General features: G+C 38.5%; 1 protein-coding gene and 2 long non-coding RNA genes across 5 annotated transcripts; 1 reads left to right on the top strand and 2 right to left on the bottom strand.

Annotated features, from left to right (window-relative positions):
- The first annotated feature begins 1,070 nt into the window (after positions 1–1,070).
- LOC111244746 (uncharacterized) lies at positions 1,071–25,421 on the top strand. 3 transcript variants are annotated; one of them, XM_022792124.2, is made up of 9 exons: positions 1,072–1,542; positions 5,177–5,270; positions 10,251–10,318; positions 10,524–10,656; positions 18,684–18,761; positions 19,111–19,200; positions 20,128–20,304; positions 20,909–21,721; positions 24,407–25,421. In XM_022792124.2, the coding sequence occupies exons 1-8, from the start codon at positions 1,534–1,536 to the stop codon at positions 21,100–21,102; spliced, it is 843 nt and encodes a 280-aa protein (XP_022647859.1). In that variant the 5' UTR covers positions 1,072–1,533; the 3' UTR covers positions 21,103–21,721; positions 24,407–25,421. The 3 variants fall into 3 exon arrangements, with proteins under 3 accessions (XP_022647861.1, XP_022647859.1, XP_022647860.1); XM_022792126.2 differs by lacking the exon at positions 20,909–21,721 and having other exon boundaries at positions 1,071–1,542; XM_022792125.2 differs by lacking the exon at positions 18,684–18,761 and having other exon boundaries at positions 1,073–1,542.
- LOC147758076 (uncharacterized) lies at positions 11,134–15,489 on the bottom strand. Its single transcript, XR_015321393.1, has 2 exons — positions 15,165–15,489; positions 11,134–14,930 (listed from the first exon to the last, which is right to left on the bottom strand). It is a non-coding gene; the product is annotated as an uncharacterized LOC147758076 (long non-coding RNA).
- LOC147758075 (uncharacterized) lies at positions 19,302–20,999 on the bottom strand. The gene is made up of 2 exons (XR_015321394.1): positions 20,862–20,999; positions 19,302–20,428 (listed from the first exon to the last, which is right to left on the bottom strand). It is a non-coding gene; the product is annotated as an uncharacterized LOC147758075 (long non-coding RNA).
- Positions 25,422–27,012: the final 1,591 nt, after the last annotated feature.

Below are 27,012 nucleotides of genomic sequence, written 5' to 3'. Positions count from 1 at the left end.
TTTTTATGCGTAACTGTACATTATATATTGGTTGTGTTGGCTGTTATAATAATCTGGTAAATGCTACTGGATTATGGCATAACCCGCCTTTGTAAAAAGTTCCGAGACGGTTGCCTGAGTGACATGATAGCGCTTAAATCATAGCGGCAAGTATTGCCGTCTGTAGTATGACGTCGATGAAATGCGCACTTAGTGAACTAGCGTCATTTGTGACAATTCAAAATAAACACATCAAGAATGCATGAATATACACATATATATGTATGTATATGTAATAACCCTTGACACTGATGGTGTCACGACACTTTCAGTGTTCATCTGAATAGGTAAATACGTTTAATATTTACTGCAAAAAGAGCTTTTGCAGGATCCTGCCCTCCGATCATTTTTGTCTATGAATGATCGACCTCAATCTTATCTACGTATTTAGTTTATCGTAACTGTCATATACTCAACACCAACCTATCATGGATATAGACGCTATCGATGAAGCAGTCATATGTTTTCGTACACAGCGAGTAGCTCGAAAAGAATTTGATTTTTGAATGAGATCATTTTGCTATTTGTGTGTTTCTATTTAGTTTAGCGATATCATCGGTCATAAAAGCCTAATGTAACAATTGCGTTATCACACACTAGAAGGAGCAAAATGCTCTGTTGCTCAACAATAAATGTAAACGATATATCGCTCTCCCGCAGTGTGTGCGTATGGTTTAGCTTTGCTAAGGTAAACTGTCCAGTTGTTCCTGCCAGGCTGCCGCGGAAGACGACACTGTTGACTTTGGTAGTCCAGGCAATCTGATGCAGTAGAGAGATGTGGTAGAGAGCCATGACGACGCATGCGCAGAGAGGTGGACCGCGGTTAGAATACCGTGCTTCATTTGGTGCACCTATAGTGCTTGCTACTGTCGCACTATCGCCTGCTCTACCAGGGAACCATACGCGCGGATGCATGCTGGCGCCGGGCCGGAAAATCGGTTATCGTAGCTGTAACAGCGGTGGCGGCGGCGGCGGCGGCGGCGCCGACACCGACACCGACACCGACTAGGGCTCTTCTATAAGAAGCCCTGGTGCAAAAACTTCACGGCAGAAGATCGCCAGCAGTCGCAAACCACCTCGACTGCTGTCGTCGTAGCTGGAGCGCCGCTAAGTGCGGCCGTTCGTTAATGTGTCGTTGTCGTCATTGTTGTGCTGTTCTCGTCATTCATTGTGCTTGAGTTACGTGCGCTGTTTCGTCGTTACCAGTGGTTTGATTGATTGGCTAATTAGTCAGTAATTTAGTTGTACCATTTTGTCAGTATATCGCAACTAGTGAATTGTGACCCTTGTTGATTGCCTGGACCAGTATCGTGGCGTGAGGACATCGTGACGTCAGTCATTTACTAAATGTAGTTTCCAAAAGCGCACATCCAGAAGTCGCTTGTTAAGTTTCCGGTGTAGCTTACGTTGTAGGCGGTTGTGGTTTGCGTTCGTTTTGTGACTGCAGCCATTTGTTGTGCTTACCGGAATATAGTTTGGAAGAAGATCTTTAACATGAGTAAGGTACAGTGTTATAATGGATTTCATGGAATTGCATATAAAGGATGATAGTACAGTCAACGAGCATCTATTGTATGTTGTAGAAGTGCTATAAAATAAAAAGTCAAATGTTATATTGTCTCCGACCAGACATACCGAGCAAAGGGTGTTCAGAGGCTAAATTACAGAGTACGTCTCAGAACTTTTTTTTATGTTGAATGCAACTGACCCTATTCTTATTGTAGAACAAACCGGACGTTAAGGTCATCCGACAAACATCTGTGACTGGCTATTAGCGATTCTTCATGCGTGTGATAAACTATGCTTTTCGACATATGCTATATGACTCTTATTTGGCTCATTAATATTTTACTTTTGTCTAGACTTACCACACCGCTTGCATTCTCTTTCGAGTTCCTTAGATAAATCTGTGTTAATTAATGATTTATTAGGTTGCTCCAAAAGTGGAAAAAATGAGATATCCAGTTCTGCCACATTATTAGTCTATGTAATCTCGTGTATGAAATGAAGTAGGGACGAGCAATTTTGACGCACAAATACAAGCACATATACATATATAGAGCGCTGTCTCACAAGCTTTATACCAAGACTCGACATGCGTTTTTATCTTATTATTGCTGATCATTATGAACGCTATTTAGCTGATCGTTTGTCCTTTCTAACCTATGAATTTCGGCATTTTTTTTTACTTTTTTTAAATTTTATTTATTATATTTATTATATTTATATTATTATATTTAACGGCAAATTTTAAAATTATCACAAGTGATCATTGCAGATCGCTATAATGTACAGAAATATTGTAATTACATTACACAATACTCTAAAATCATTGAAGGTGACTTCGGTACAGTTTTTGCACGAGGTGTTACATGTACTTACGATGCTTAGCGATGTGTTGTCTCCTTTGAGCAATGATTTTAAGATTTAATTCACACTAACGGCATATAACATGGGTACAGACTTGCATTATTTATGACCTCTATAGGTTTAATGATACAACATACAAGATATAAAGATTTAATGATTGTACATTCATTTAATGTAACTCTCGTCTATTGCATAAGAAATACTTCTGCGCGTATCAAGTTGCTATCGTGAATCAGTCCTCAGTCTCAATGCAATTTTCTACTCAAAATACTAGTGATCTCCAAGTCAAACTCAAAAAGACTTTCCGGGTACTATTAGGATTAAGTGCTACCAGTAGTTGTGACATTACAATATAATGTAGCAATGAAATTCTAGCACCATGTTCCTTTCATTTCGTAATCAAGTTACATCATTAATCGTAATATCTGTCGGCTTATTTTACCCGTCCTTAGTGTCAGCGTCGTTTTGTTGAAAAAACCTATGCATCCGGACTATACATCTGGTCCTGTTGTTGCGTGGTTCAGAAACTACCACCGCCATTACTATCATATATGTGCGAACAGCATCATTCTACCGGTACCTGATGATCTTACAACGAGTCGTTTCCTCGTTCGCTCTATAAACTTCCAGCCTTTAACTCCAAGATACTTATATATGTACGTCAATACACATAGATGTGAATATCTTAGAGAAAAGTTTTGCGTTCGTTTGCCTTTCTCTATGAAATGGCCGTTAACTAGTTGATTGACCGTTTCTCACGGTTAGACGCTCTTTCAGGAAAAGACGAAGAGGTGACGCCTGCCAAATGAACAGTGGTTTGAGCTTCGTGGCATGTCGTCCGCTCGGTTTCTGGGCGGTAATGCCACAGCTGAGTTTCCCACGGCCTCGGCGGACATCTAAAGTATATCTGTTTCGAGGTTTGTGAGGGCAAGGCATGATGAGATGGCCAAAGGGGATGGGTAGCAGAAGTTCCTAACCACTATAGTCTAATGAGAGAGAGAGAGAAAGTTCGAGTATACTTGGTCTACAGATGCGTTGTTTTGTTGAACCATCTGTTCAGTCATTAACTTAATTACTCCCCGTTTGGGAGCAGCTATAATTCTAGAGTGCACACGCGAGTCTCGCGTACAGATATATATATATATATATATATATATATATATATATACTGTATTCAAAAGTAGAGAAAGAATGAAAATTGTTTCTAAGCTCTCTACAATATTCTCGAACTTGGAGATTCTGATAACAAACACCTATATTATATTCTCCCGTTTTTCTACAGATCTTTAGCTTCAAGCCAAAATACCTAGTATCTTATTCCGGGAAAACCTCTAAGACTCTATTTTCTACCTATACATCCGTACACACGCTACAATTTTATCTTTGCTAACTCAATCAAGAGGTAGAAAAAGGCACAGTCTAGTCTAATTAATGCACACGGAGGTCATTCCATCCTCCTGCCACAGTCTTTCACCTCAAGTGCATCGTTACCTTCGATTAGGTTCAATGTCTATAAGAACCTCTCGTCTAGGCTGTTTTAGTCATTTAGAAGGCACACGTTTATCTTAAATACGAACTTCCTTCAGAATATGTCATTGTGGCCTACAAAAGTTCACTTATAGAAACTGTAGTCCCTATTCTGATTGTAGAAAAGAGATCATCCGTTTCAAAGCAACATTTAATGAATCTACCTATGTGAATATATGCAGTGAATCAATACCAATCTCTTTCATATGCATGAAGCATTGTACATATTATTTCTATTTGTAATAAGCAGCTATGCACCAGCACGCACCCTACGATATTTATGAAGCGAAAAGGCCAATGGGGATGATCTTTAAAGCCTTCATGACCTTCGCATGAGGTTGCGATTTCGTAAGTATGTTCGTGCATCTAATAACGAGGCCGCCTTGCCCCTGTTGACAACAAATGGAGACGTACGACTTAGGTGCAGCTGTGTCTACCCAGGTGACGAACATCTGCTGTCCACTAAATATGGACATCTCATTACAAGTATTTTGCAATACAATAGATTGTGGAATGATAATTGGCTGGGGAAAATGCAGCAATATATTAACCATCATTTATGCAGAGAGTTAACAAAATGTATTAACGCTTAAACTGTGCAATTCTGTATACATATAATAGTCTAAGACCGATGCCATATGGCATAAAGGAACCAGATTAAGTAGGTTTTAATGCCAATTTTATAAGCAGATACAAGCGTATGGCGAAATGTTTCGTTAGCTTTGCGATGTGGGGATTGAACGCAGGCTGTTATAAAATATATATATACCCTTTGTATAGGGGGTCTGGTTAAGGGACCACTAATGGTTAAAGACATGTTGTTATTGTGTTTGTCGGCTTGTTTCCACAAGCCGACAAACACAATAACCGATGAAAGCAGCGGGCATGTTTTCAGATATGTGCATTGCTACGACTGATGAGAGCAAAAGAGATACACATGGTCTAAATATTAATAGCTTGAAAAAAATTTAAAAGCAGAATGTGTAACTTTGTACCATATGGTGCCAACTATTTACATCTCCTATTTCATCAATTTTTAAAAATGGAGTAACGATGAAGTATTATGCCCATTTTTTACATATCGAGCTATTCTTAGGCTCGGATCCAAGGCACTTATATGCACTTGGAATTGATTGACACATGCTTTCATGTTTATGCAATGCCCATCCTCATGAGTAGAATTCGTAGGTTCGCATGATTTTCATGTTGTCCATGTATACTTATCTGAAAACGTTTTCAGACTAAAGCCGCTGTGCTTCTATCGCTGGTCGCTGTCTCGAGCGCTGGGAATCAAAATGGTGAGAGGGAATGGTCGTCGCAGGGCGGTGCAGGATGTAAGTTTTGATTATTAGTCTTCTATTTATAGCACTTAAGGAGCTGCTTAAAATATCACGCTCATCCATAAGATCATATAGTGAACTTTAAACCAAATTTCGTCATTTAGGAGATCCTCTCTGTTTATATATATATGTTTAAAAAATAAGGAGTAATTGATGACAGGGAGACTTATGAGCTGATATAGCATATTATATCTGTCCAAAGTATATATATTGGTATGGGTACTATAACATATGCGGCGACAAACCGAACATCAAATCTGACAAAACTGAAATATAACATCAAACATTAAATCCGCTTTTTACACTAATAATAATTGCATATATTTTATTATTGAAACTACTTGTTAATTTTCGTCTAGTCAGGCCTTTGTCTTCTTGTATGTCAACGTTGTTAAGGAAAAATCCGGATCAAAGTAGACTATGTTTTATTTGGTGGTATGCTCATAGGTAGATATTACGTAACGGCCTTCTACCCCATGTGTAGACACGTTGACCAAAGTAAAGTAACAATAGAAGACGAACACATTGACCTTGATTTAAAGCTGACCCCTGTCACCTCATAATTTTGAAAGTCGATAGTATAATACACGCTGATAGAGTAAAATGGATAAAATTCCAGAAAGCTTTAAATGACTCGTGGAGAAATCAAAAAGGCTTGCCTTCAAAATTATTTCTAAGTAGGCGTTCTCTACAGAAAATGCTGAGACAGAACAAATTCAGAACAATTTAGCCGTCGATTGGAAATTCTGGACTGAATCCTACAATAGTAGCAATGAATTACGTGCAGGTTTACACAAGTGCTTTACTAACGTCATAGCTAAATTTTTCGTGGTCGCTAGGTGTAAACAAAGAGCGCTTTAGGGACCATTTTTCGCACCTTAACTTGCTGTATCATTTACAGATTGGAATTATTGCCGCTCTTGGTACATCCCATTTGCTGCGATCTTCATAAGAAAGGATCTGCTAAAATATTTTCTGTTCGAAAGGCTAACAAAAAATAGCTCGGATCCGTTAATACCAACGTATGTTTGAAAAAACAGGGCTGGTAAAACACAGGAAGCTGTAACAGATAGTAACATGCACAGACCTATGTCAACGTCCATCAGATAATGCCCTCATAGCTGCAGTGGATGATATTACCATACTGTACTATTTGATATAATATTACATCCTACGTACCGCCTAAACTTTAGCAGCAACATTAATACCTTCTTTGGCTAAAGCTCTCCTTCTACTCTCTGTTGAACCAAGCAGCGAATTTGAACCCATACATTGTTTTCAAAACGGAGTGAACTTAATGCACTTAGCAAACCCCGCATATTTCCTTACTAAGGGATTACCGCAACTGAAGCGTGCTTTCATGCGTGTATCATATTTAGACTGTAAATTAATTAAACTAATACGGAATATTACAATACAATATGGTTTAGCTATTCATGGTGGTTTCTCAGTTCGTATTCTCATTACGTGCGGTAACAAATTGAGCTATTAATACCTGTTTTCACTGAAATTCCGTTTTCTATGCAACACACTATTTTCATTATTTTTCTGATGATACCATTTTGCTGTGTTGACTGTGCTACCCTAGAGAAAGTTTAGCAGTAGGTGGGGGGTGGAAAGCAGCGTAAAACCTTAACGAACCGAACACCTCTTGTAAATAGGCAAGGTTTGATGATGCGGCCAGGACATTCAAACCAAGGTCAGCCATTCCAAGCAAAAGAAACAATGAAAAAAACTCGAAATATTTCGAATCGCAACACTCAATGGGTAACTGGCAATTACGGGAGAAATTGTGCGGCTTCAGAGTGTCGCCCACCACCAGAAGTGTCGTATCCTCTTTAGTTGCAACGATGTGATATACATTTAATCATACCGTTTCTATAGAAAAATATTCTTGATGTTCGACTAATGATGCCATCACGTGCTTAATTTGAGTCACTGAAATGGAAAGACTCATTTCCGACAGTTGGGCCTATTCCTGCAAAGACCATTGCCTACTAATTCCCAATTCTTCTTTTATATTTAACTCCGAATTGGCATGGACAGTACCACAAGTTGACAGAAGGAATGTGATGCATAGACTTGACGTCTTAGATCTAATAGCCGTTGAAATCCCTAATCCAGATCTGTTTTTGTGTTATTATCATAGCTAACCTAATGGGTACTTGCTTTCTACTTATAGATATTTGCTCCTCAAACTAAAAGTCATACTTAAAAAACTCTCTTTAGTAGTACTCAAAGTGAACCACAAGAGATATTTTGTTCAGGCTATAAGTCAACTAAGCACTAACTTGCATAATAATGCGTAGAAGGTTCAAAAGAGTTAATAGCATAATAACAAAACGGTACGAAATATTGCTCTATTAGTAATATGAATTTGAGACAGATTTTTATTCTTATGCATTTAGAATATAAAAGAAACTAAATTTAAGCTTATTCACAATGGCTACACATCAATGAACAGGCCAGAATATAGGAATATGAAGAGTGAGATGAAAAATGTTCGTTGCACATCGAAAAAATACAGTTAGTTGTTGATAGGCGTAAGCAAAAATTGAGCTAGAGATGGTGTTTATGTGTATTATTGAAAAGAACCACTGATTGTCCGCCTATTTTATTTGCAACTCGATTTAATGTCTTTACAAAAGTAGCGAAAGAAAGAAAATGTATATATTTCTTTCTTTAGATTAGCACTCGGGGCGCGGAAGTCATTAAGGGTCACTCTTGATTAAAGCTCTATGGCATTGTAATATGAAAGTATATTGCAAGATCTAGCTTTAATTATCGTTTTTTTTGAGAGGTGGTTGCTTTATCTTGGATCTAGTCAGAAAAATTCGGGTATACTAAAATCTGCACTTCCAAGACGTCTATTTGCTCCCTTGCAAGGCGGTTTCACTAATTTGAGTATTTGATAATAGAGGTTGTTGTAGAGCATCTCCTTATCAGGTGGTGCTACCAATTTAAAATATAATAGTAGATCCGTTAATTGGCTATTGTTAATGATTATTGCTGCTCACTTCAACTAAAACGAAGGGTTATTTGCCCAACGAAAATATGTTATAGGAAGTTAGGTAAATGAATTTGGAAAATTTAAGAAATTATCGAAAAATATCTGTTTTCTACACAATGTGTAAGATATGCATTGGATGTGTAGGCAAAGATATGCATCCGCTAACACGCATATTGTCACCTGAAATTTGGATTTATTTTAATCGCTTTTGGGTCTAACTGAAGCGGATAACTTTTTCCTATTGACGGAGCAGCCTGTCTTCGCAACCCTCCTATAATTCATATGAGCGCTCCATCATCAGGGATTTCAACAATTCTGATCGCATTCGATGACGCTATAATTGCATAGACATGAGTCTTACACAAAATGCCCGCACATATCTTCTGACTGTGGCCTCTCTCTGTTCGATGTGATCCACCCAGCACACAAGGTGACCATCGTATCGAGATTGCATAGGATGGAGAAAATGACGACCACGATACTTTCCGTATATTTGATACAGATATACATATATATCCCCACCTTGGGGCAAAGGGAGGGAGACGAGACAACTGTGGGGATATATGACGGATGCGCGATGTTCATACAGGTCGGGCCATGGTATCACATGGCAACCATCGTACGTGGTTAGGCCGATGTTATAAATCCAAACTAACCGATAGACACAAGCACAAAGCCTGCTCGCCTTCCTTGGTCGTCTCGCCATAACCGAGGTACATTCGTCAGCGTTTGTACCGACGTGTTACTATAAAGTTCACCAGTACTAGCGATCATAGTGAGCAAAGCTAGAAAGATACCTGCAACTCAGTTGAAGTGTTCTCAGGGGATGTTGGATTCAGGCAAAACTGGACCAGAGAGAAAACTGAAACGAGCCACATTCGAGAATGCTATTGGGATAGTCAGAAAGGCAAACGTCTTGCCTTTCGCCTTACCATTGCGTAGCCGCCGCAGTGTTGAGATTCCTATTCATTATCGTGGACCTCGGTATCGTCACGATCGCTGACGTTCTTTGGGTCTTTCTCCTCTTTTGCACTCAGCGACGATGGCACAGAATTGCATCTGGACTATGCAATCGAGCTGAAACGTGTAAGCCTTACAATCCATAGCCTCACGATTCCTTCTGGCCCCGCTGACCGGATCCACATCAACGACCACGTGGTGGGCAACGACATTACTAACCACGGGCGCTTCACTTTGATGTCCAGCGAAACCTAAACCTAAATACTGATGCAAATGCGTAGCCGTCTCGAATATCTAACACAGTTCCTGAATGGCATTAAATATGTAAAGTGGTCAAGTTCCCTTGCTAGATACGAGAGGTTTGAGCGAGACTACGGAAGAAAAGAGAACAGCCCTGAAAAAATGCGTTTCATTTGAACACTAGCATAGAGAGGGAAAGAAGGTGTAGCGTAGTAAAAGCGCGTAAAATAATAAATAGATGTAATAAATAAGTAGACGGTAGGTAGGCTGCTGGTTGTTTGAATGATGGTTTTAGGGAGGTTTTGGGTTGTGAAAGAAGGCCAATTGAGCGACCAATGGTATCCTCTGTTTTGGCCTTTATAAGATTGGTCGAAGTAATGTACAAATAGCGCGTCAGGCACCATCATTCCTCAACACTATAACAGAGCGCGATGCATTGATAAGGCATTCAATATATTCGTGATAAAGTTGGTCTGTTTCTAATGAAAAGGAGCCAGAAATTGTAAAGTATGTGGGTGTACAAGGTGCGAAAAAGTTGTGAGGGATTACGGTGGTTCCTTTTCCGTCGTGAGGAAGAATAGTAATCAATTCGTACCTTCGTATCGATCATATCGTAAAAAAATCATTACTTAAATATTAAAGTATGTAGGCGTTGGCTCAGTATGAGAAATCATTAGTGAAACTAATGAACTATGGGCCAATGATGTGTATCGGATAGAACTAATATAGGAGCAATTTTTAATAGCATACTCATTTCTTCGCAGTTGGAGGAGGTCATGGGGGAGGCGTTCATGTGAAGCAGGGACTTCTGCTCAAACCAGTCACCGAACAGGTACGCATGGTGTTCAACACATGCATACATTTGTAGCGTAGACAAGTGAGCACAAAACTAAACAATCGTGATTCCTGCTTTTCCAGATCTAATTAGTGTTCTGATACCTAAAACTAACCCTTTTTTTCAAGGAAAAGTCTATGATAGTGCGTATCTATGGTATCGTGAAGATATTAGTACTTAAATGGTAATCTATTGATTGCAGGTCGGTCCAGCACCATTAACGACTATTAAAAAATTCATTGCACATATTGACACCTCGGTAGTCCCCATCAGATTCGAGCACATCCGTATCCCGAACTCGTTCGGTATTAGTGGAGGAGAACACGGCGTAGGAGGTTAGTAGTTTATGTTCTATTAACTTAAGTTGTACGTCAATCTATTCTTGAAACATCAAAGCACCAGTCAGTAATTACGCTGGAAAACGTGCATGTATTGGACCTCTCAGAGCTTTCGGTGCACAAAAAGGTATCATTTGTGAAGTTGCTGTAAACAATCACAGTTTCCAATTGATCCGCACATCAATGGAGCAACAAATTCCTCGAAGCATGCATTTGCAGAACTTTCAGGGATACGAATGATCAGGGTACAGAAATGTAAATCAAATTTGCTTTAGCAACTGTTTCGCGTAATAAAATTAGTTAATGTAATTAATAAGCTCGATTTAGATACAGATGTTATTATCACCCGCATTTCGCAGTCTATTGAGCTATTTTCGCTCATATAAAGCTATTGACAGGCACGAGCAATGCAAAAGAAGCTAGTTACATAAATACTGTGAATTTAATTTTAATTGAACATAGTTCCAGGTCGCATATGTTGTAGTAGCGTCTATTCATAATTTTTGCATCTTAATGTACGACTGTTGAGAAACTGTACATTTTACCAGCAAAATATGCGCAGAGCACTATTAAATTAGTTAAAAACAGGTCGAATATATTTGTCAGATATGAGATCATAAAGCAGAAGTGTGATCGCAATTTTTTTCAGCAAGTGTGTCTTGCCATAAGTTTTCTCCGGTGACTTGTTATATATATGCGTTTCCATACAACAGAGATATCTACAAAGAAGTCTTTACGTCTAATATGGCTCGTAAATGCTAATTAATCATTGCAGCTCTGTTCCGAGACTTTGGTAAACGATATTGCTGCTATTATGTATTAAGGTCATTCGATGATAATCCTACTCAGGAGACGATATTCCAAACAGTTAATGTGATCTGATGGCACTATGTATAACTCTTTAGAATATGTGGGTCGGAATGATGGAAGACGGTATGTGCATCGATAAAATTGGCCTATCATTTACTACAAAGTTCAAAACAACATAAATGGCTACGAAAAATCGTATCAAATGATCCCTAACACGGATAATTCTATCCATAAGATTCATTTATGTTTCACAGTTTGTGTATAATCGCAAAAGGACATTGTGTCCAATTATTAGTCCTTGGGCGTATTGTAAGCACTCAGCTAGCATCATCCATTAACTCATTTCATTATCCCAACAGTTAGCTAGTTTAGCTTATGAAAACAAACATTCAAATTGCACGATATAAATACAATCCGTGCTAGGATGTAAATGGCGTGGCACAGGTATCATATTGTCAATACAATGTATTTAGAAAATATTAGATAACATAAGAATTGACGGTCGATAAAACGGTCAATGTATTATTCGAGCTCTAAAGAGATTTATCGATGGTAGTTTGTCCTATACTAGTGGGCGTCGTAGGAAATCTCCTTGTGCGCGCTAGTTGTTGTTACGTATACTCACTCCTACGCCGTTCTGGCAGAATAAGCAACATGCAGATAGTACAACTTCGGATCACTGCTGATATCACCGCAGTTAGATAAAGAAATATTGGTTAGGATAACAGGGCCATGTATGAGAAAAAGGGAAATTATATCAGTTTGAATTAGCGCTGTGACAATCGACAAGAATTATCGGTGGAATGCCTCTATTTAATGTTCGCTTAATCACGTAATTCTTAATTCTAGTTTTTATAACTGCAAAACGGCTTTGTTTAATTCAGCAAAAGATACTTTACCCGAGAGTTTTTTTATATTGAATATCTGTTTAAACTCACGTATTTATAAGACGCTGGTTGTAGTTGTACAACTGTCGATATTAGTATAGCCATAGGCCACCAAGTCTGCCGTTATTTCCTAACTTCTGTGCAGCTTGCTACTATGTGTGTAATATCCATAAAGAGTAGTAATCGTATGTTGCTCGCATAGATCCATGAGTAAGGTTCGTATCAGTTGGCTTTGCTTCCTGCATTCGGCTCCATCGGTTCAATCTCGATCTATATAATAGGATTAACTTATTTGCCAAAGATCCAACGAGTTGGATTAAGTAGTGACTATTAGTCCTCTCAGATCAATCTATAGGTAACTCACGAATAAATCTACGATGGGAGTCCTTTTGGGTCCAACTTTTTTTAACCTTTTTTCTCTTTTGTTCGGCGTCTCCCTTCCGCTATAGGCACTTTATAGTCACCCCCCCCTCCCCCCCCGCTTAATAGTAGGAATATACAATTTGCTTCAATCATTCACCTCGATAGCATTAGCAATAGATAACATGTTAGTTTATATCTTATGGGGGCTACGCATCTAATACTATTCTACTATCATACGATACCATTACACGGTAATGCTGCTGCTACTACAGTCTTTGCTTTAAACTGTTCTTTTCTGTTAAGAGTTCTTCGTTTTCCGTATTTCGGCTTCTTCTTCATTTTGCCAGATACAGACATTTATTGAAGGGGTTTACTTCTCTATGCTCAGTCTAACTCACTCCTTTTTGCCTTTCTTCAGCGGCCAACGTCGGTTCAACTGTCCCGATGGTTCTTTCGATTTTAGCTCAATCGTCCAATTTCTGTTCCAGATGAATCAGGAGGGAGGCGTATAGAAATAAATATCTCTCCTGTCTTTTCTTTTTCCTTTTCTTCTTCGTTTTCTGTTTCTCGTCTTCATCGAGGTGCTGCTACTCTACTTCTATTCCTTTTTCTTCTTTTTGTGCTTCTGCTGCCGTGATCGGTGCTTTTGAAGCATCGTCGAATTCTCGATTTTCTCATCCAGGCCGTATTGCTGCGGGTCTCTTTACCCGGTCCAACTATTTTCTGTCTTCTTGGGTGCAGTACTGCCCGATGGCAGAAAGTCACTTTACATTTGGATTCGAAATCTGTACGAACTCGCAGTGCAAGCCGGCGGTCGTCGCAAGGGTAGCGGGGTTGGAACCAGCAGCGTCGTGGGTAGTGGGCCGATCCCGTTTCGTTGACTGGCAGATGCTGTTGTGGCTCGACAAAGTCCGGCGCCGGGGCGCTGCGCAGACGAAACGCAAGACTGTGGACGGCATTTGCAATACAGTAATGTCTCAAACGAAAGACCTTCCTCTAGCTGTTCGTCGCCTTATTCCCCGCTGCCTATTTCTGCCCTTTCCCGTTTTGCTTTGACGGCTCGTCACTGCGCTCTCAGCTGTCAGTGGCCGTTCATTCAATTGAAATTCTGATTCGAAAATCCTCGTTTCATCGGTCTGTTCGACCATGTGCCATGGGAAGGTTCGTGAAATCGCCATTCGCGAACGCTTCATTCTTCCAGATTTGAAACTGCTTCGCTTTCTGTTTTTAGTTTAAGTCTCGGGTCTCGAATGCTTAGCATCCGTGTCTAGTTGTTAAAGTCAAGATATTCATCTCTTTGCTCTTTGGCTGTAAATGAGTATTTGTGGAACATTTGGTAAAACTATATAGTTCTTATTAGCAACAGCGTTGGCACACCTGGGAGAACATCGGTACCGCATTAGTAGTGCAACTGAAGACAGCATGGAACATGGGCATTTCCCAGTATTGCAAAAATAATTTACTGCTACAGCAATAACATTGGGTACTGACTCCGTGGGTTCGTCACATGGATATTGAAAGTATTGTAGATACTCGCTTCCGTTTACACTATGACAATAGGTATGTATAATGTAATTTCTATGTGTAGCACAATATTTTAAATACAAAGCAATGGGAGATGCCACAAATATTATTTTACTATACGAATACTTTTGGTTTAAAAAAAAAAAGACGTATTTCAACAAATGTTATTTTCTTCCTTAATGATACATGTTTCTTCAGTAATATTTAATATATTTCGTCATACAGGCTTAGTAGTACGCTGATCATCTTTTGACCTCAATTGCGGAAGCTGTCGTTGTTTATGGTTTGTTGAGATTTATGCAGCTGTATTTAGAAGCGAACGGAAACACGCGTGTGTGCATCGTTTGGTGAGTATTTAATGCTTCAGTCACGACTTCACAGGGTTACAACAAACAAAGGCGTAGTTTTCGCCGAGTAAATCGTTTCATTAGCAAAAACTTCACTTGGCTATTATACAAATACATTGTATGTAATTGTGCATCATCGAGTTCACCTATTTGCGCGTCGATATCCAAACATATCACAGTTTAGAACTGTACTGTTCATTGAATGACTAAAGCGAGGCGCTTTATAGCGAACAACTTTTTCCTTCGAAACGTCTATGTAAAAAGATGTTTGGAGGTGGTTTGCAGCAAATGACTCTTCAACGAACCCAATTTTTTGCGCCGTTTGCGCTCCTTTTACTCACTGCAAAAGCGAACATAAATACAGGGCATCTAAATATGCAGCCACGATCATCAAACTAAAACGTCAAGCGGGGCAGGCTAAACTATGGTTGACCCCAAGCGATTTAACAACAAGTGACACGCACGCTCAGGCCCAAGCACACAAAAGGAGGTTAAAAGGGACATCTCACTTCTTGTTTATCATATAGTCAGTTACGGTTGATAACACTATTTTTATTATGATAACTATAACCACCGTAAGGATTAGCAGCACTGTCGTCACGAGTAAAAACATCGTTCATTCCCGAACCGCACACGCTACTGTCCGTAGCTAGGTACTGCCTGTTCTCGTATGCAATAATGAGTCAAGCAAAGTATTTTTCGGGGCCATCCAGTCTGGCTAAGTTTTTTCTCCAGTGTTTTTATTTCCTCACTAGAGGTTTAGACGGATAAACAGTAGATGCGCGCACGTACAGACGACATCAGGTCATAAGAAGGGTGCACCTGCTAAATTGCTGGTTCTGCGGCAGCGTTACCAACTGGTGATGACCGACGCGCCTGGAAATACACTTCCGCAGCTGCCGTTGTTGGCAGCAGCAACAGCAGCGGCTGCGGGATTAACCTACAAATTCATTAGCAGGACCAATAACAGCTATCTATTTCATAGTTCTAGCAAAGGCATTTCTTCTCTTTACTCGTGTAAGCAAACACTTAGTTCACAAGTGGCACTGACGAGGCGTCTCCGAAACTTTTCTTTTACTTATCCCGGGAAAATAACGGAAAAAACGACGAGCAGCAAAATGTTGGTAGTAATAGTGATGAAACAAATAAGTTTGCTGACTTGATCTTCGATGATCCTTTTATTTCTTATAATGAGCTGCCTGCACAAACAAAAAAATAAACTGCGTATAACCAGCGCTAACAACAGGTCGAATAATGCATCAAAAAATTTACACACCACAGAAGGAAGACCGTTTCAGAGAAGCGGTTTTAAAAATGTAGCACTTGGCCATATGTATCTTGTATATCCTGAGCAGTAAGAACACCTCACAATTGACATTCAACTTCATTTCGGTAAAAAGTTGTTTTTCTAGGCAAACAGAGCCAAAGGATATAATATATATCCTTTAGTTCTACTTTTTTAATATTTTTTCTGTTTTGTTTTTTGTTTTCTTATGTTATGTTATGGAACAAAAAATATCGTTTGTTGCGATCTTTACCTTATTGAAGGCGGGCAGCATCAGCCTAGTCGCAACTACTGATAGGTGATTATTGTCGGTTATATCACCCATTAACTTTTTCGGCGATCTCTCCTTTATGCAAAAGACTGCAAATAGAATACTCCTCAACACTTAGATATAACATCACAATGCCGTCAACAACGTAGCGTGAGCACGCTGTCAGCAAATAGATCGTGCCTTCATCTAGAAAAATACATAAAGGAGGACAGAGATGCAGCAACAATACGATCTAATAGCCTGACAACAGATATACGAAGTAACATAATAATAATAATAATAAATGCATACTTTTCGAATCTATATATAAATCGTAGGAACAAATTATGCTTTTATACGTTGCTTTTGACATCGTACTAGCTGACGACTTAACACATTTTGAACAGGTCTAAGGAGTACCATTGTGTTAACTGATGTTAATATTGAAGAGGGGCTAGAAAGTAACGACCGTAAGTACACGATCATCTTCGTGATAATCACACAATATAAAATTTTGGGAAGTTAGACGTTGAAGACATTCTAGTTGTCACTCACGTATGTTTATAACGATAGACATGGGTAAACATGTACTGCTTACATCCAAGTTCACTTCTAAGTATACATGTAGTTCTTATAAATATGTATACACATACATATAGAGGGCAAACATTATTTATAAGGGTCACGGCAAAATTGCTGCCGGGATACGGTGATGGTGCAAAAGCAGCGTTAAATTCGTTGTCCCTGTTGATGTGGAATGCATTTCACTGCAGCAATTATGCATCACTGTTACAGAATTTTTCTGTTCCGCAGAATAATGTGCATTTTAATGCACGTTTTCCTCTAGCGCTATGTCCCTTTTGAGTCTTTTAACTGTCGTAAAGTGCAAAGCGCTATATAGATATCCTCATTTAAGATATGATCGAATTAAAGCGACGGAGAAGCCGTAAGAAAAAAGTATCTTGGGAAAAATACTTTAAACAAGAACAAAATGTTAACAAAAATATCTGATTGTCAGTTCTAATAAAATTTATCCTTATTTACGCGAAATTTTAGACTGGAATTAGTAATAGTGGAACTCAACATTATTTATTAGCCCGAACTGTACACAAAGTTACGAAATTGTATCGAAGCGCATTACAAAGAAGAAAATAACTACAAGAAGTTGCTTAAGTGTGTCTGTTCCCGTTGAAGCTATTATGAAGTTTTTTACTTTTATGCCGGTTGTCGTGTATTCGTTAGAGAAACATCTCATTGAACTATTTTAGTCGAGCAATCCTGAGAATTCGGTAAGTTTATGCTTAAGGTATACCACCACACAGTTACCGAGGACAAAGCTGCTAAATGAATTTTTACCACTCGCTGAGTTATTGCACTATTACAGAACCGTATGGTTACATTGCTTGGAAAGAGTAGCACAAAAAACAATGTGTTGATCATTTAGTTATAGTTCCGATTTGTATGTGCAAGAGAAATTTTACATGTTCACTATTACAGCATCGATACGGCAGATATGTATAGCATGACCGCTGAACTATGCATATAATATGAGAATGAGTGGCTGTGAAGCGCTATATATATATATGTTTCAAGTTTAACGCTGCTTCAGATGACTGGCGAAACGAAGGCCCAACGAGGGACCTCACACGTTAAGGCTAATAGGCAGACACGTTACCTTTGCACCATTACAGAGGCTAATTTTACGTAGGTTTCAGTGAATCGGCCTCTGTTGTTGGACTTGTTTACGTTTGTGCGAAAGTATATGGATGGTGCTTTGGAATACCTCATTTATTTATTCCTTTGTTTGCCATAGGTAACAGAACAAGTAGTAGTAGTAGCCGAATTCGTCACAGACGAATGGTTGTTGCCTACGGCTTGTTGGAGGGATACTTGTTCCTAAAGACGCAACGTTCGCATGAAACCCATTTTTTCCAGAAATATAAGTAGAGAAAAAAAAGGCTGTCTCGAATTAAAGGGTATACAATTAGTAGGTCTGAGAAAAATGTAGTTTGATTTTGAAATGCACGACATATTTTTTTGTTTAACAATATCGGGTTAGGCATAATCACTCTTCCCGGTAAGTCAGATCTTTTATTCGATATTTCTGTTCCGATGTGAAGATTATAGGTTACAGAAATTTGAGTTCGAGTTTGCGAGTAATGAGAGGAAAGAGTGTGTCGTTAAGAGCTTAAGTAACTTTAATAATAAGTAGTTTAAATTAAAAAGAGTTCTTCTCAGCATACTAAAACATTTTATAGCTATAGTTAGTAGTTTTTTTTACAGATACGCTTTTTTAAACTTTTAACACAACTTTCATAGATTATAATATTTATCCGTGACTGCCGTCATGAGTAAGTTGTATGGACATAATTAGGTAAAGAAAAGCTACTACTTAGATTTGGAAAATTATAAAGATGATATTGGAAATATAAAATTGAATAAACTTATGAACACCATCGTGTTCCGCTGTTTTTATGTAAATTTGCGATTTGGTTGTCTAGTAGAGTACAATTTATTGTAGCAAATTAACTCATTAACAAATCTGCTCGTGTTCTCAGGTCATTCAAGAAATGACAAGAAAGAAGACATATTCTTCGGCTGTGAATTCAATTATCTGAAGCAACTATGGCTGCAATGTACGATCCCGAAAGCACAGAAACACATGATGATCATGTTGTTTATTAATACCTGTACTATTTGAAATTATATAATCTATATTTTACTGAAACAGGACCTTATTAGATCTCCGAGCAGGCTCAGAAAAGGAAGCATTTCTGTTTAAAAATATATTTAGAGATGTAAACCCCACCTATTAAATGAAAGTATATTTGATCTTTGCCGGCGTTAAATAATAGTATTGATGGCGATGACTATACGGTAGCGCTTTACGTTAGGTAGAAGCAATGTATGAGCTCTGTGGAAGCAGCATTGAGAAACGCACATAAACGTATTTTTCTGGTTTGTGCATTGTTTTGTCTTTTGTAGGTAGTGGCTTTGGCGGAGGTGGAGGCCACGGGGGTTGGAAATTCGGAGGAAGCGGCGGGGGTGGAGGTTGGAGTCTCAGCAGAAACGGAGGTCAGTGTAGTATCTTCGATGACGAGCATGAAGATGATAATATCGATTTTTCTAACAATAATTTGGCAGTGTGCCCTTACTAGTAATTAAATAAACAGAAATACATTTTATGAATAACTTTAATATGATTTTAGTAGTCAATAGGTATTCGACTTAAGTTTGCGCGGTTAAGATATATATAACGAAATCCAGTTTGGTGAGAGTGTCGAGTAAGTTTGGACGATAGATGATGGTTTGCAATGGACATCGAGGGCATCTTCTACTATGAGGTACGCATAGAAAATGAAATAATAAATGCATCTGAAGTCTCCCAAGAAACTTATGGCCCTTTGGTACAGCAATAAAAGGCACGTACTCTGGTCAAAGGCGCCAGGCATCATCGCCATTCCTCAGTTGCTTTTTGGATTAAACAAAGGATCATCTAATAGAGATAAAGTAACGATGAATAACAAAAGCATTAAATTTCCATGTCCAGATTACTTTTCTAAACAGTTGTTACTTTCTGTTTTTTTTTTGCTATCAACAATCGATTCCGAAACTTCGAGGACTAAGAGGCTCAAGGACAATTACAGTAGATTGAAGCGTCTACATTCCACAAATTGACTAGATTTAAAAACCGATGTTGTTTTGTTTTCAAACTGTCTGATATCATAGGTAAATAAGGTGGCTTGTCCTAACTATCCTACTGACGGTTTCCAGCACGCGCTTATCTGTACTGTCGTACCTGTATGATCTCAAACGTTATTGATTGTTATATGATATAATCCTAACTAATTAGATATAACGTGTACTTCCCCTACAGGAGGTTTTTCAAAAGAAAAATATTTAAGGAGATTGAGGACTTGAGATTTTAGAAGTACCCGTCTATATTAGATGTACATTTAAAAAGCTGTCATTAATATCATCGGTATTGGGTGTCAATTTCAGGTCAAAAGTTTAAGGTCATAGAGCTGCCAAATGGAGGTGGCCAAGGTGGAGGCTGGGTTATGGGCGGTGGTGAAGGCGGAGGTTGGCCTTCTGGGGGTGGAGGTTGGATGGGCGACGGAAATAGCTGGATAAACGGCGGGGGCGGCTGGATGGGCAGCGGAAGCGATAGTTTTAGAGGTCAGTGAAACTGTCGTTGGTTTGTTGCGTCTTAGGACGAAATCTGGTGTACGTTTGCTAGTTGATCTTACGTGGTATTCATAGCACGGTCTATTTCGTTTGGCTGCTTGTCCAGTAATGCATCCTGTAACATACATAGCAATAATTGTCCCTTAATTCCGCGATCGAGTAGGTTGAGGAGGGCTATTTTCAGGTCTACTTTTACACACAACAAAGGCTAGATCACATACAAAATGGAACTGTTCCTTCAAGAAAATTTAGGAGGGTTGTTGTAAAAATGATGAATGCATTTTCATCTGACTTGGTCTTTATTTGTTAATTTTCTACACGCAGCTACCTGACACAGTGTCATAAAAAATAGCTGAGGTAAAAAAAAAGGATAGAATCGCAAAAATTTTAAACTATGTCTAAATAAATAACTTAGCCCAAACGTTTCCAGAAGTTGCTTAAGCCTGGTCATTTGTGAAATAGCAAATTTTTCTCGTTTGTGGGTTTAATTAAACGGTGGCGTACTGTAAGTATATTAAAACCGCTTTGTTCTAAGTGCTATTACTAACCTTTGGTGGACTGTTTGCTGGCTTCTGTTACTGTTTGTTACATGCAGGTGGCCACGGCGGCGGTTTTGGTGGCTTTCCGATGCTCCTAGACGTGCCAGTGCAGGTGCATCATAACCAGTTTAAGAGTCTAGCGCCCGTTGAGAAGGTCTTCAAGGCTATCCCGGTCCAGGTGAAGGTGGCCGAATCACAAGAAACTGGCGGCCACGGAGGCGGTGGCGGAGGTCATAACGGGTGGCACTAAAGTATCCTCTAATCCGACTTTTCGAGCGCCCCCGTCCAAAAGAATGCCTTTACCAAATGCTGACAGGTTGCCGTAGCCGTCCATTTTTAGCAAATCATATGAGTCGAAAAGGGACAGCTCAAAAAATTGACGACGAACCAATGAGCAAACCAACCAACATCCCTTGAGACTATTCCGACGGCTTTTTCAATCAATAATATGTATTGTAACAGTGTTTCTCATCTTCTCGACAATATGACCAATTCGGGCGTCACGGCAATCCGCAAAATAAAGAGAAACCATCTAGCTCACCTCCCATTCCTCGTAAAGTCGAACTCAGTTTTTTGGCATGACATATTGTCTCCGTCGTTGTTGCACATACATGTGCTGTAGTTAACAGCTTATAGTCCGCAAGTACCGCATACAAACCATAATATTCAGCAATATTCTTCAGCCCTCTTTTCTCATGGATAAATCGAGTACCCTTATTATTGGTTCTCCGTCTTTCCTCAATTCTACCGTTGCTTCAGCTGCTTCTACTAAGCTAAGACACTAAACTCCGAAAACTGACCCTCAATGCTCAAATGAAACAAGCAAATCAGTGGCAGCTGGCGAATTACAGCTGGTTGCGCCTGCACCGGTACGTCGACATACTTTTCTCTATTACCATATCTTCCAAACGCTCAAGCTGCATATGTGTGTAGCTGCATGGGTTAGCAGTGTAACTCCTTATTAACTTACATAACATTGTTACTAATAATGCTCCAACGTTTGATAATAGACACTTCTGAATTAAAACTTGTGATCATCTAAGAACAATGTAACACTAAGCGTAGTTGCAAACATTTGTTCTTGAAATATTAACGCTAGCTTTTTACTCTGCTAAGGTCGAATCGCTATATGAACTTTGAAGGACTGACACATATCAGTCGCTTGTAGTTCCCCGTCAGATGTGACTTCCTCTATACATGTCGCAATGGTAACTTACTACGAGTCAACCAAACTGTACCGCTCTGTCCGAATTTTCCTGTTGGGTGTATTTTTTGCTGTTAGCTGTGCCGCAGGGCAGTTATTTTGTGCAGTTTAATGCTAAGCTCATAGCAAGCTAACGTTCGGCCTCTTGTGTCACACAATTCTGTTAGTATATCGTGGAACACGTAGACGCCCAACGCAGTGTCGGTCCGGCATACAATACTTTCACCAATGTTTTGACCGTAGACCTAGGTTGGCTTCCCACAAATTGTTTTGTCATTTGGCCTGTGTTCGTCAGTCCTTTCACTGGCGGACTAGGGGTATCTGGGCCTTAAAAAACCAGAGCAATAGGCGCCTACATTTGGCTTCTTTGGCTTCGAAGCTACCTTCTCACTATACTCTGATCTTTCCTGATATATTTCCCTTTCCTCAGTTCGTCGAGTAGAAAAAGTCACTGGCGACTGGCATAGCTTTGCCTGATAATGTCCGGTTGGCCTGTTACTATATTTGTAGTGGAGTTTGTGGCTGTGAAAAACAGGATCCGTTTTTCTCACCATATCCTTTTTCGGCAGTGAATTGTGACAGCGGCAATGTTGCAGCTATAGCAACAGCATCGGCTGCTTGGTTGAGTCGTCTCCTACTCATTGTTTTATATTAGCTCTTTTTCGAATTGCTCTCTTTATTATCTACTGTCCTTCTATTCTTTCTCTCTTTCGACCCGCGCATCGTTTTATAGATCCTTCCATCATTGTCTAGCGATCCTTAGCTAGTAGAAGCCGAGACACTTAAGTAGACGGTCATGGCAGGGCGGGTAGTCAAGATCAGGTTCGCGACGACGTAGTATGCCAGGAAAAATTTCATCTTTAGGCAAAGAAGCAGCGGCTTCAGAAATAACAAAAAAAACTACCAAAAAATTGCTGGCGAAACTAGGATCCCTTCAGCCAAGTATGTCGTTTAGCATTGCGCTGCCTTCAAATACAGTTCTTTTTCCTCTTTAACCGCCTAAATCATGAGGCTTGCACCCTAACTTCGAATTGCAGAAGTGTCCTAGTAATATCTCTCGCTCCCGCTCTCTTTTCCTCTCTCTCTATATATATATATATATATATATATATATATATATATACTAATGACGAAACGCCTTGACTTTAAGAGCGCGTACACCGAGAGAAACAATAGTTATAGTTTCTATGCGTGACTTATTTGCTTAAGATAAGAAGATTTCCTAAATAGATGTTCCTAGGATTCACTGAATGAATATGCCGTGGAATTACGAAGGAGTTTCTGCGTAAGTTAAGCTTAATAGTTCGCAGATGAATCGCTCAAATATTATGCATTAGTTTTTAACCAAAGAAAGTTTTTATTACTAAAGTCAACAAAAATCAGCTTATGGTTTCAAAGTACATCACAGCATTAAGGTCCTCAAATACTTACATGCTTTGAATTTCACAATGAACGCCTATAGTTCTAAAAAATAAGGAATCTCATAAAAAAAAAGTACTACTAATTACAACTTTAGTCTTAGATTGCTGTGTTTGCAAACTGCCTGTTTAATAAGAGATGCGTAAAATTGTCTGTCGTAATGTACGTATGAGTAAACTTAAACCCTTAATCATGTAACTTCTACATAATAATCACGTTATGCTTACTTAGGCGCTAAGTAAAAGGAAGAATTTTTGTATAACTCTCTTAGATAAATTGTAATCAATGTTTAGGTATCGTTTGACCTTCGACTGTGTATTTCATACTTGTTCGCAAGTGATCAGCATACATATTAATTTTCCTATATACTTTTCTCTACGGATTCGAGATGCGATATAGTCAATGCATGGTCTCGTCTGCAGCTTAATCTTCAAGCTATCGCACTTTGTGATTCAGAGAGACAACAAGCAATTTTAATAGCTTTGAGTTGCCCCTTTAAAAAGGAAGGCAATAAAGCTAATACACGGTACTTACTTTTTATTACTATTTGTTTATTTTTCGCTTTCATCACATCGAGGTTCAATTTGTAACTCTGACTCTTCTGAAATAAAAATGTAGCTAAACATGTACAGGGTATTCAGTTGGTTTATTTAAATTATTGAATTTGTTCCTTTCAAATTATAGGTGAGTTGTCCTAGTTGCGTCAAGGAGAACATTCGAATCAGTAGTCAACTCAGTTACATTGTATCGCAAGTGAAAAAAAAAAGCTGGCTCTGTTCATGTTTTCCAAAGCCAATGCATTATTATTATTATGAGAAATTATTCGTGCCAACGGTACGACAAAAATTTCTTTCTTTCATTTCTAGATAGCGATATATAAAATCGCAAAACAATGATGGCAAGGTATTCTTTTTATTAATGTTTTGCTTAGGTTGGAGAAGGCCTCCGCCAGTTCGAAAAATCCATCATAGGAGCAGTCGGTAATTCTTCGATCAGTCTTGGTATAAAATGAAAAACGAAGATCGATAACCTGCCTATCACCAACCCACTCCTCAGAGGCTTCAACTCCGATCTCTAACCGCATATTAGCATCCCGACATTACCTTTAAGAGGGAAGCGACTTGGCTTTTGCATGCAGAAGTGGCAAACCAATAGAAACACGTTTGTTACCTTGGCGCAAGAAGCGTTAGTAATGAAATAACGCATTCATTTTCGATTGAGTCGATGGGCACTCATCATTTTGTTGTTTTCATGACACACATAAAACCAGCTCGTGCCATGCTCTAAATTTGGTTGTTATTAAGTGTTTAGTGTATTTCATGATAAAGTTACGGGACGCTGTGAGCTTTCGAATTCCATATATTTGAATTGCCGAAGGTATCAGTTATTTAGTGCAGTAAATCAGCGAAAAACAGACTTACGTAATACATAATAAAAGAGAATCAAGTCAACGACCACAAAACAGAAAGAAACTATACCATGTGCGCTACATTATCCATATTCACCCATAGAAAGATATCTCATCGGTAGTCATTTACTGTGGTTGACTAAGCATATAGCTAACCTTTATGATTATTCTATGTTTTGTGTTTAAAGTTTACGGATCGTGTCATTGTACATAAAGTACGAAGCAGAGATCACCGTTGTAACTAAGAAAGGAAAATATGCTACACAACAATCACACTCAGTGTCTTCAATGTGACGACTCTTGTAAATAATATTATTAATAATGATTGTAATGAAGTTAAAACGAATGATTGGTAGTAGTTACGTACATTTTAGTCAAGTTACGATGGTGATCATAGTTATAATTCTTCAATCTTCTGAAAGATAAAAGTAAGGGAACAAACAATAAAATTGCCTAACTGTCATAACCATTGTTTGTGTGGCAGTTGTAACAATCAATCGTTATGATAACAATAAAAGACGAGTATAATTTGCATGTATTGTACTGTGTTTTCAAAGCCCTTTCGTTATACTTAATGAGAGAGGTCATAGTCTATAACATCGTTCGTTAACTTTGTTCTGACGTCTGCAGATTACAAGTTTTAATTAGATGACCTTATATTATTTCTTCTGCTTATCAAAGATCTAAAACTTAGAAAAAATCACGATGTCGGAAGCCGCTCAACAACTATCTTATTCGTCTGTTGTTTTGCACAGGAAAGATGAACTAGTGTTTAAGCCATCAGGTTAATGCTAGTGATAATATCGTATGCGAGTGTTCCGCCAGGTAGAATTATTCAGCAAAGGTTCCTTGTTAGAGATTAGCAGTGGATTTTGGGTGTCTTTTTGAACGACTGGATCAGGTAGGGCATCGAATTCGCAAACCGTAGTTATTAGGTTGAATTGAAAACACTTTTATTTATACAAAGGACGTGTATGGAACACATAAAAAAAGCATTTGACGGTTCCACCGTCTTATTTTTCAAATAAAAGTCGAAGTCCAGTATATTACAGAATCTTTCCCAGGCTATAATTCATCAATGAGACATTCACTGAGATGCTAAGACAGCTGCTAACAGTTGTTATTCATTGATCTATTTAGCAGATATTTAATTGCCTCGTACCATTCGAAAGAGGATATGTAAAATAGAAATATAAATAGCAACAGTTGGCAATATAAATCTATATCTGGGTTAGTAGCATTTATAACGTCTAGATTTATTTATTTACTCGTTAGTAATATTGTGCCATTTCTTTTTGTTCAAGCCGTGCTCTTAAATTGCAGTCGACCAGTATTCATAAATGTATCGGTAAAGCACGGTTTTTCAACTCAAGCTGAATATCAAAGCGGGTTGAGTACAAATAACTATCCTTCTTTGTAAGTTTACAATACTACCATCGGAGAGACATCAGCAATTTTTATGAGTAATAATTTTTGAAAATATTTTAATAAGATGCACCTACACTTTAAGTACATATGCGAGCAAACACTGCGCTTTGGAAAAATAGAATATACTAGAGTTTTGTTAATAACGAATTGTTCCTAGTTTGTACAAACGTCAACCTATGTAACATAGAAACCTTTAAATAACTACGGGTATTATTATTATTATTGTTATAGGTTTGTAAGTTCAAAAGAAAAAATTCAAAGCAATAGGAGTAACTCTCCTACCTTGAAATTATACCTTTATATTTATATATATAATAATATATATCCAACGTTTAGTAATTGGTAGAAGATAACATTCAAACACGGATCATAAGACTGCTTTGAAATTTCGAGTTTTACGTGCGGTATCGCAGTTAGGCATTCCATCATGCGGTTGGTTCTTATCACGAAACAAAGTGTGTTTGAGCCAGAATTCGAAGCTAGACTACAACGTTTTTCCAATACCGGCACGTAAATCTGTTAACCGCTGAATTATCACGCAGACGACTCTAAAATACTTGCTTATTAATTACTGAACATAAACAAAATACACTTAAGAATACTTTAAATACCGATTCTTCACAAAACTTCGAAACGTTTTTCTGTTCATTAAATCAAATGGCAACTTGCTGGTGAATATGAAAAAATATTGGAAAAGAAAA

The sequence above is a fragment of the Varroa destructor genome, unplaced genomic scaffold (assembly GCF_002443255.2).
Source record: "Varroa destructor unplaced genomic scaffold, Vdes_3.0 BEIS01000002.1, whole genome shotgun sequence".
NCBI lineage: Eukaryota > Metazoa > Arthropoda > Arachnida > Mesostigmata > Varroidae > Varroa > Varroa destructor.
This window is presented reverse-complemented; position numbering and strand designations above follow the sequence as displayed.